This window comes from Mirounga angustirostris, unplaced genomic scaffold (genome assembly GCF_029215605.1).
Source record: "Mirounga angustirostris isolate CCGP_5_RB_7025 unplaced genomic scaffold, mMirAng1.0.hap1 SCAF_17, whole genome shotgun sequence".
NCBI lineage: Eukaryota > Metazoa > Chordata > Mammalia > Carnivora > Phocidae > Mirounga > Mirounga angustirostris.
Genome location: NW_026991725.1, coordinates 2,937,459 through 2,948,250, shown reverse-complemented (window position 1 = coordinate 2,948,250; position 10,792 = coordinate 2,937,459). Strand labels below are relative to the sequence as shown.

The 10,792-nt window shown below is 47.3% G+C and overlaps 1 protein-coding gene across 1 annotated transcript in view; it reads left to right on the top strand.

The window, feature by feature from the left end:
* Positions 1-1,219: 1,219 nt before the first annotated feature.
* NXN (nucleoredoxin) overlaps positions 1,220-10,792 on the top strand; it is a 155,642-nt gene continuing 146,069 nt past the window's right edge. The window contains exon 1 of the mRNA XM_045889567.3: positions 1,220-1,693. Coding sequence (XP_045745523.1) covers positions 1,334-1,693 — 360 coding nt within the window. The 5' untranslated portion in view covers positions 1,220-1,333. The remainder of the gene's footprint in view (positions 1,694-10,792) is intronic.

Here is a 10,792-nt window from a genome sequence, read left to right as displayed (position 1 = left end):
ATGATTTGTGTGTGTGTTTTTGTGTGTGTGGAAAGCCGCTATAAAATAACAGAAATACTCTGCCTGCCAGTAACTCAACATATTGGGCTCTGGCAGATCTCGGTTTTTTTCACTGTCTCCATTAGATGGCGGTAGATGCCCAAGAAATGACTTCCAAAGGCAAGGTGGAGGGCGGTGAGAGGGGCGTTTTTTCCTTTCACCAGGTTGTTAGCTGAGCACACACACTGAAGGTCCTCTACTGGGGGTTGGCAGGGTATGCATTTTATTTTTTCGTGTGTGTGTGTGTGAGGCGGGAAGGGCTTGCCAGAGGCCACCTGTTCAAGCTAAGCACGGGGTAGCCTCTTGCCAGCTGGCAAAAAAAAAAAAAAAAAAAAAAAAAATTCCTAGAATTTTTCTTAACTATCATCCGACTTGATAGAAGCTATGGAACCGATTCAGGAGTGCAACCAGCATTGATTGAAAGATGCTGCGGCATCTGTTGCCTACACTTGTGGAGATGGAACAGAGCCACTCGCTGGAGGGGAATGGCCGCTGCGACCTGTGGACTGAACCCCCACAGTGCGACCTGTGATACACTCGCAAGGATCGTGGACTCTCTCACGTGTGCCTAGCCCCAGATCAGAAGCTACCCGAGAAATATAAGCGGTGGCGTCCTCCGGTTCTCTTATAGTAGACAGAAACATACACAAAACACACGGTAGAGAAATTAGTGCAAGCAAGACCCAGCCTGATGAAGTAGTAATTGTGTATGAAGATACTAAGTCCTGTAAGCATCCAAGAGGCCAGTGGGGTACGAAATGGCCGACTAAGCTTTGGAGAGAGAGAGAGAGAGCCACAAGCGAGCGAGCACTCGGGTGGGGGAACTGTGGGAATGTTTGGGGAAGTCTAGAGAGAATCGGGAGTTCGGAAGGGTGGAGGCCAAGTCCAGCTCCGCGAGGACTGCAGCTTCAGAGACGCCGGCTCGGAGGACCCCTCTCCTGGCTGCACTTGGCTGGAAGAAAGCCCTCCGAGTGGGGCGTTTCCGGCCAGCTTTCTCGCCAGGGCTCTTTCCCGAACAATCCCGCCGCGCCGTGGAAGCGCTTGCTCCGCTCGCCAGCAGCCGCAGATCCGGGCCCAGCGCGCGGCCCGGGACTGCCACGGAGGGGGCGTGGCGAGGACGGCCCGGAGGGGGCGGGGCGTGGGCGGGCCTCTCCCCTGCCCCGCGCCCGCCGCTGCCGCCGCCGCAGCTGCCGCCGCCGCCGCCGCCGCCGTCGCCTCCGCCCGCCTCGCGGACCGAGGGAGCGGGGTCGCCGCCGCCTGCCAGCCCGCGTGCCGGGGGCTGCGGTGGGCCAGGATGTCGGGCTTCCTGGAGGAGCTGCTCGGCGAGAAGCTGGTGACGGGCGGCGGCGAGGAGGTGGACGTGCATTCGCTGGGCGCCCGCGGCATCTCGCTGCTCGGGCTCTACTTCGGCTGCAGCCTGAGCGCCCCCTGCGCGCAGCTCAGCGGCAGCCTGGCCGCCTTCTACGGCCGCCTACGGGGGGACACGGCGGCCGGGGCCGGGCCGGGGCCGGGGGCCGGGGCGGCCGCGGAGCCCGAGCCGCGGCGCCGCCTGGAGATCGTCTTCGTGTCCTCGGACCAGGACCAGCGGCAGTGGCAGGACTTCGTGCGGGACATGCCGTGGCTGGCGCTGCCCTACAAGGAGAAGCACAGGAAGGTGAGCGGCGCGGGCCTCGTCGGCGCCCCCGGCCTGGGTGCGCAGCCCGCGAGTTGGGGGGAGCGGGGTCCTCGCCGGCCCCGCCCGCACCCCTCGCAGCTCCTCGGCCCGGCGGCTCCCGTATCTTTGCACGCACTTCCCCTCGTGTCCCTCGGTGTCCCCTTCCTCTGTGTATGCCCGCCCCCGTCAGAGGACCCGGCCGTGTTGGGGCTCCCCGGCAACTTGTCGGTGCGGGCGCCAGGCCGCGCCCGTGGGGGAAGTTTGACGGCCCCCGGCCCCGGCTTGCGTCCCGAGGAGTCGAGAGCCAGGTCCTCACGCGCTGGGGGCCCCGACCCCGTGACCCCCGCTCCCGGCCAGAGGCGCGCGGAGGGGCTGCTTCCTTCCCTCAGCCGCCGGACTCCCGGCGGATACCTGTAGTGGGTGGGGGAGGCGCTCGCCCCCTGCCGACAATGCCCAGACCAGGAAGTTTCCTCTCTCCGAGAGAAATCTGCTTTTCAGGGGGCCCCTCCCCTCCCCCCACCCTGTGACCCGGGACTCGGGGCCAGGCCGCCCCGCGCCCTGCAGAGGCAGCCTCTGACCGTGGCTTTGGGTGAGAAGGGCGCTCACTCCTCTCCCCTTGTCCGTCCCTCCGCCCCCGCGGGCTCGACTAGTGGCCACCGGGGAGCTTTTCATTGTCTGCCTGTCCAGCAGTCCTCCCCAGATGCCTCCCAGGCACAGGAACAGACCCGTCCTTGCAGCTCTTAGTTGCTGGGTCGGGGTTGTCTTGGCACACTTCGAATTAAATGCTGAACATAGGTGCAGATTAAGTGGAGAAACGAGGATTTGGGGAAATCTATACTTCGCTGTCAACTTCTTCCTACCAGTTTGCTGCTGAAATTAGTTTGGGTTTTCGAGTGTGTCTGTTGGATGATGTCGTCTGTTTTAACAAAACGAATTCAGGAAATTTTGTCATGAATCGAAACAGGACAAGTTTTGGGGCGCTCTTGCTTAATTGGTATGCCTGATGCAACGTACGAATCTAGCCCCTTCCCTTTCAGAAGAGAATCTTAGTTTATGGAGTGGACAGCAGAAGGGCTGTTCTGGGGGCTTTTAGGTGCCTCCAGGAAGGATGGTAACGGCGTGTGCTTCTTTTATGTGTAGGGAGTCTTGTTGAGAAGCATGATTTAGATTTAGTAAGAGCAAAAGGCTTATACTGTGACCCCAGATGTCTCCAGTAAATCATCCATCCCCAAGCAGTATAAGCTACAGACTTGGGATTTAAAGTATGAAATACAGTTTAACAAATACAGTTTGTAAATTTAACATTGGAAAAACATGGGCTCACGAACCACACAGAGGCCAAACTTGGCATTTTAACCACTTTTTAGGTGATTTTGCTTATATTTGATTTATATACTTGATAGTGCGTGGATGTGAATGGCCAGTCCTTTTTCGCTTCAAAAATACGGGAATTCTTTGTTTTCCTTGGTGGCTGTTTTATGATTCTTTTAGGGAGGAATAATGTTCAGAAAGTGATTTACCAAAAAACATCTTCATTGTTGTGGCAAATTTCTATTGTAGACCAGTGTGTTTAAAATAATGTCCTTGTTGGGCAATACAAATGATTTCTAGCTTTTGCAAACATATAATGATGGTAAAATGTTACAGACCTAAGGCCTATTGTGTTTTTCACAGTGGACGAAAGAAATTTGCTGGATGGTAAAAACGTTGAGCAAACTGAGATGTTTTGCAAAGGCTTAAAGCTTTTTCTTGGAAAAGGAGAATATTTCATATGATATACACCATGCCTGGTTTCTCTGCCCTGGCTGGTCCCTTTGCACACACACACAAAAGTGGTCTGTGGCCCTAGTCTGGACCTGCTCATTCCACCAGGATGAGAGTCTGGATGACACGGGGCAGACCCTCATCTGAAAATACAGTTCAGAATGCTTAACATGCCCAAACCATGGTGCCTAGCATGTTAAAAATGTATTTTTTTGCTCAGAGTTTTTCTGTCTCGCATCCAGTGGTTCACTTTGTTCTGTAAAGTAAGTCCGGTTTTTGAGGATGTAGTTTCTGCTCCTGGATGCTCACGAATAGGCAATCAAGATCTGATTCCAGAAACGTTCGTCATGATATACCAGGTAAAAAGACTTCAGCTGTGTTTCTTATGGAAAATATACTCTTAGAAATTACAAAAGCGGGCGCCTGGGTGGCTCAGTTGGTTAAGCGACTGCCTTCGGCTCAGGTCATGATCCTGGAGTCCCGGGATCGAGTCCCGCATCAGGCTCCCTGCTCAGCAGGGGGGTCTGCTTCTCCCTCTGACCCTCTTCCCTCTCGTGCTCTCTGTCTCTCATTCTCTCTCTCTCTCTCAAATAAATAAATTAATTAATTAAAAAAAAAAAAGAAATTACAAAAGCTAGGTACTCACTTTGACAGGAAGTATTTTCTTCCTTGAAACCAAAGAGAATAAACAATTCCTTTTTTTTTTTTTTTTTGTAATTTTGAGTTTTTGTCCTGTTTGAAATCGAGATGCTTAGAAGGAAGTCTGTGAGCTTGTGATGGCAACTTCATGGTAAAAACCGTGAAAAAGGCCAGGGCATCCCCAGTTCAGGGTGCTGAGTGGGTAAACACTTACCTTCTTGCTTGATGGACCCTGTCCATGTTGTCTCACCAACTATAAAAATAGTTTCAAAGAACAGAATTTGTTTTACGCTGAGGGGCAACCAGAGTTCCAGATTACTAATTTTTTAAAGTTCTCATTAACTTTTGTTCTTTACAACCATTCATATACTTCTTCCCATTGGGATGACAAAGGATATGGTTCTAATTAGTTATTGGCTGGCATTACTCTAAAGAAAATTGAAAAATTATGGTGGGGAAAGAAAATGCTGTGTGGTATTTTTTTTCTTTTTTTATTAATTTCCCCTTTATGTAGTAAGAAAGTCTGGGGATGACCATATATGTTATGCTTGGGTTTTGCCTGGCCCTGCTCACCTTGATTGGAGCTGTGAGAAAACAGCGAATAAAAGGACTCCAGCATCTTTAAAAAAAAAAAATTCCCAATGAAAGGTTGTCCTGTTTCTACTTGCTTTTGTGGTGGGTGCAAAAATAATTGAAGCTTCATTTTTTTGGCTTCCAAGCACACCCATATAAATAGCTGTATAGAAATTGTAATTAGATGATAATAGAACTTTGAGAGCCTTTATAAGAGCAGTTTTGTCAGAAAACATATAATCTTGAAGTTAAGGTAGTTAGACTTATTTTAATAAGTAGGTTTGCTTTTTGTTTTGTTAGTAGACATTTTTCAGATTTCTGGAGAGAGAGAATGGGATGAATAGTTGGAAAGTTTAGGGATTTGATCTATTCCTTCAGATGAGGATAAGTTACTTAGGTGTCAGACTAGGAGAGTCGATCCCCAAGATCTGTTTCAGCACAGATTTTGGTTTTAAAGCCACCAGACTCCGTTTTGCCTGGGCTGGATGTCCGATGGACTGCATTTGGTCAGTGTGGGTACACTGACATCAAATGGTGCAGGACCACTGGTCTTGGACCGCACAGATTTGCTGGAGTCTGGCTTGGCCCCAGAACTTCCTGCCAGACAGAAAGGAAAAGAGAAAGTTGGGGCGGGAGAGCGGCCGTCAGGAGGTATCCCTGAGGATCCCTGGTCTACCTGCTTCAGTCAGCGAAAGTGGAATCTTCCAGCTTCCCTGTGTGGGTTGCTTGCTCTGGGTGATTCTTTTGGGTCAGACTCAATCAGCGGCTTGGCCTAGAATTCACCAGAATCCCTTTGGCTCTTTGGAACGGGGCAAGATTTGGTACCAACCCAAACAGTCTTATAGCTCCATCTCTCCCAGCTCATCCTCCCTCAAATCCAGATACCCCAGCCACTAAGAGAATGATCTCTATGACCCTGACAGACCACTTTGAAGGCGCTAAAAGACAGCAGAAAAGCACAGCTTTGACAATTGGGGTTTTCCATCTTCTGCGAAAGGAGCCTAGACCAGCCAGGACAGGCTCCCTCCATTCGTTGTGTTTCCAGGACTTGGATCTGTCAAATAAAAGACCACGGTTCAATTAAAGTACTAAGAGCAATTTTCCTTGAGAGGCTTTTTCCTTGTTCCATTTTCCATTATTTGTAATGTATTTTTTTAATCTTCAATTTTTCTTCTCTGCTTAATGAAGACATCTAGTGTAGTAGTAGTAGTTAAAAATAGGGACTCTTGTCCATCCCCCTGAGCTCGGATCCTGCCTCTGTCATTTGTTAGCTGTGGGACCTTGAGCAAGTTCCCCTACTTGTCTGTGCCACAGATTCCTTATCTGTAAAGTGGAGGTTATAACAGCATCTGCCTTGGCATGTAGTATGTGCTCAGTAAGTGCTAGCTGTTGTTCATAAATTATCATGAAATTCAGGAATTCCTTTCATAGCTTGAGCCTCTGGAATGTATCACATTACAGAATTGCAAAACTGTTATGATTTTTTAACAAATGAGTTTTATCAGCGTACAGGAGGATATGGTGAAGGGGTTGAAAGAATTGCCCTAGAAGAGATTCTAATTGAGGAGAAAGACCTAGAAGAATGAAACAATGAAAGCAAATGAATATTTAAAAAATACCGCTTCTTAAAGAACTGAGAATTCTGAGATTTACTGAGCACCATACTCACACTTGCCAGTGAAACTTGAGACATCAGATCAATGAAGCCCAGACATGATAAAGGGTAACAGCTTTAAGATGATGAGGCACCCTTCTTGAGAGAGATTAATTATGTACTTGGTGATCGTTTTGTGGTTTGCCAGAGCTATTAGCCACGTCTGCCGCTGATCCTGCCTGCTTAAATCTAGGCAGCGTGAAGGTTGCCAGATTGCTGCTCTTTCAGCATGGGAAAGGGATGGTGCCCGCTCTCCAGAGCAGTGAAGACCTCACCCCCTAACGCAGCCACCTCCCTTCCTAGCTCTGGAATGTTGTCGGATAGGTTTGCTCAGACGTGTAGCCATTGTGGATTACTCTTCAGGCCTCAAGGTAGCGATTCAGGCCTGACTGGCTAGCTGTCCACAGCCCTTGCTGATGGATATGGGTTGGGATGTGAAACAGAGCACAAGAGGAAAGCTGTGGGTTTTGAGGTTAGGGTCATTGATTTCATTTATGCTCTCTACCCCCACTCCCCCTTTTATCACTGTTCCTTTTGGTTTGAGGCCTTGTTTTAATACCTGCACCAATTTGAGAAAGAAGGCTTTGTGTTATACACAGCTGGGGTGGGGAATGGACAAATCCCTCGGTGTATGGGGGGGGGGGTGACTTTTTTTTTTTTTTTGATAGTACTTGGGACTCCAGAGCTCCAGCTAGCCCCATTCTAAATAGACTGGGCTCCTCAAGGCATGATTTCCTTTCGGGGGGAAGAGCATAAGCTTGGCATAGGATGTTTCCTTTCTTCACAAACTGAATTCCCAGCGGTGCTCAGTGCTAACCACCAGGGTGCTTAGTTTTCTGTATTTCATTAATTTACCATTCTGCTTATTCAGAGACACTCAAAGAAAATGGCTAGGGGTTCAGAATCTTTTTTGCTGGTCCTGACTCTCATGAGCCTCTTACATGCTGTTGCTGTATACCTGGCCATTATTTTAAAAGGAAAGAAGAGTCCTGGAATCTCAGGAGCCATCCTTGCTTCTCCTGCACCCCTCACATCCAAATGGCACTGAGTCTTGGTGTTGATCTGATCTTTTTAAAGATTTTATTTATTTGACAGAGACAGACAAGACAGCGAGAGAGGGAACACAAGCAGGAGGAGTGGGAGAGGGAGAAACAGACTTCCCGCTGAGCAGGGAGCCTGATGTGGGGCTCGACCCCAGGACCCTGGGATCATGACCTGAGCCGAAGTCAGGCGCTTAACGACTGAGCCACCCAGGCGCCCCATGATTTGATCTCTCTTTTTTTTTTAAAGATTTTATTTATTTATTTGAGAGAGAGAGAATGAGAGACAGAGAGCATGAGAGGGAAGAGGGCAGAGGGAGAAGCAGACCCCCTGCTGAGCAGGGAGCCCAATGTGGGACTCGATCCCGGGACTCCAGGATCATGACCTGAGCCGAAGGCAGTCGCTTAACCAACTGAGCCACCCAGGCGCCCATGATTTGATCTCTTTAATACCTCGCAACTCTAACCTCTTCTCGCCATCCCTACCATCACTGCTTGACTTCAGGTTTCATCTGGACTACTGTGTACCAGCACCTTCTCCTGGGGCTTCTTACTTCCAACCTTTTTTTTTTTTTTAAAGATTTATTTATTAGAGAGAGAGAGAGAGGTGGCACGAGGGGAGGGGCAGAGGGAGCAGACTCCACGCTGAGCATGGAGCCCGACATGGGGCTCAGTCCCACAACCCTGAGACTATGCTCCAAGCTAAAACCAAGAGTCAGACACCTAACCCACTGAGCCACCTAGGCGCCCCTCCTTGCTTCCAATCTTGACCCCTGAAATGATTCTCAGACCAGCTTCTCAAGCTGTCTGTAGTCAGTGGTCGATTTTATTTTGTTTTGTTAATTTCCAATCAGTCACACCAATGCAAGTGGGCTTATTAATAAGGCATGACTCCTATCTGGGTTGAAGCGCATGTAACGCCCCACTAAGCTGACCTCACACAAGCTGGTCTCTGTCCTATTCAACATGATGAACCCATTGATCACAAACCTGGATGTCGCTGCAATGTCAAGCTGCTATAAACGTTTCTGAGTACTCCTCAGTTTTTATACTTACCTTATTGTGGACCAGTAACAAACAGCTTATGGGCAAGCACTGGGTTGCAGACCCACCTTGAGCAGCACTGCTCTAGACTGTTTCCAGAATGGTCAAGTCCAAAATCACAACTCTGATCATGTTATTCTCCTGCTTAAGAATTCTTTAGTAGTTCTTCATAGCTTTTGGGGTCAAGTCCAAATTCTAGAGCATGGTCCTTGATTGTTCTGTCTCCTCTCTCACCTGCTCAGTGTTCTCTTTCCTCCCAACTGGCTGAGTTTGGAACTTTTAAACTCAGTCCTGGTTTCCCTGGTTTCCCTGTTTCTGTAACAAGCTTTCTTGTCTCTTTTCCCTCTAGGTGAGATGATTCTGTGGGCTTCCATAGATCTTGTGCACAAATATCCTAGCACTTAGGTTGTTTTTTGTTTGTTTTGTTTATTTTTATTTATTTTTAAGATTTTATTTGAGAGAGAGGGAGAGAGCAAGAGAGAGCATGAACAGGGGTGGGGGAAGGGGCAGAGGGAGAGGGAGAAGGGGCTTCCTGCTGATCATGACCATGACCATGACCATGACCGGAGCCTAACTGAGCCACCCAGGCACCCCTGTTTTTTTTTTTTTTTTTTCGTTTAGACCGTAAGCTCCTTGAGGACTGAAACCAACCAAAGGGAGGGGAAGATAATCAGTTCTTAGGTGCTGAGACGTGGGTAATGTGATCACAGAAAACAGGCATTTGACTTTTAGATTGGGAACGTGAAAACATGGTAGTTTCCACATCATGTAAGTTGAAATGTGCACTTTCATTATTACAGAGCTTGATTTTAACATTTAATATTAGAGTTGGGCCTTAATTGAATTGTATAACTGTATATATCCACAGTATGTGGGTGTTTTTGTTTTTGTTTCTTAATGAGTGCTTTAAAGAGCACTTAAACAAGCAAATAGACGTGTAACTCTATTGCCCTGTAATTCTGTGCTCAAAAATAGGAAAAGACTCTACACTGTGCTTTTGAAATGTCAAAAATCTTAGGCCATTAAAATAGTCTATCTGCAGACTTACATCCCATGCTTTTATATTTCATAGTTTGTGTTTCTCAAGAATCTTTCTTCCAAGGAGCTCAAAATGCATGCCTATTACATCTTCCAGCAACTAGTAATCAGTAGATATTAAACATTTTAACTTTTCAAAGTATGTTCGAGTTGGAGAATTGAAGCAAAGAGAACCGATTATTAGATTAGGGTCACAGTGTCAGATGAAAGGGCTCGGCTGAACTCCCTTAAATTCAACTCGGTCCTTTCTGTTCGTGAAATTGTGTCTTACAAAACGTTCATATCAAACATTCTCCATGGAAGAGGAGGGAGCTGAAAGTTCTCTTTTCAACAAATGGCTTTTGGTGTGGATTCACTCTCGATATGCATAGAAGACCGTGTAATAAGATAGAAGTAGTTTTAACTGCTGAAAGCATTTGCCTAGAAGACGGGAAAGCCAGAACTTTTCTGCTGCTGCCTTTCGGCGGTGGTGGTTTCTAAGGACCTTTTAATGATTTGGCTTTTTTTAGATCGGCCAGTGAAGTGCCCCCAGCTCCCCTTCATCCTCTGCAAAGCCTGCGGGCTGCTACAGTGCTTTTGTTCAGAGACAGAATTGAACTTCAGGTATCCTGCCGAGATCCTAGGACTAAATCAGTCCTCCCTTTTATGAGGTTTTCAGAAACTGCTGTTCTAACTTCCAGTAAAATCTCAAACATGTGCTTTCTGCTTTATGACAAGTAAGAAGTATAGTAATTGAAAGTTGCTTGAGTGCCGTTATTCTCGAGTGAAACCCTGTAATGGAAACTTTTGTTCTGTGGCATCCATGATTAAAAGCAAACATAAATTTTCTGCCGCTTGCTGGTCATAACTCTTGGACCAGATATACAGTGTATTTTTGTATGAACTACACTTAAGAAACTCCTTTTTGAAAAAACCATTTATGCTTAAAATTCAGCATTCCTTTCTGTTACATCTATCACCTACTCCCCGTTGTATTATTTCAATGCAGACACCGGTTACAGGTAAATTCAAGTAATATTTCTACAGTTAAGAATGCTTTTATCTCAGATCCTTGTTGAATAATCGTAAAACAGGGTGTGGTGAGTTTCGCTGTTCTAGGGATAGGGTTTCCCTCTTTGTTTTCCTATGAGAATTTTATCCAGATGAATCGGTTGTATAGTTTTTTGTCTTTTTTTGGTCAGTATGCAGGGATAAAAATCTGAATGGATGTAGTCTGCTTAAAATCAGAAGATGTTGCCTTTTTTCCCCTTTAAATGTGATCAGGTCAAGACAGTTTTCTTTTGATGGTGGTGGCTCACAGCACAGCTGCCTCATCTGTTAGTCATTTTTCAGGGTTTGATGTGAAAT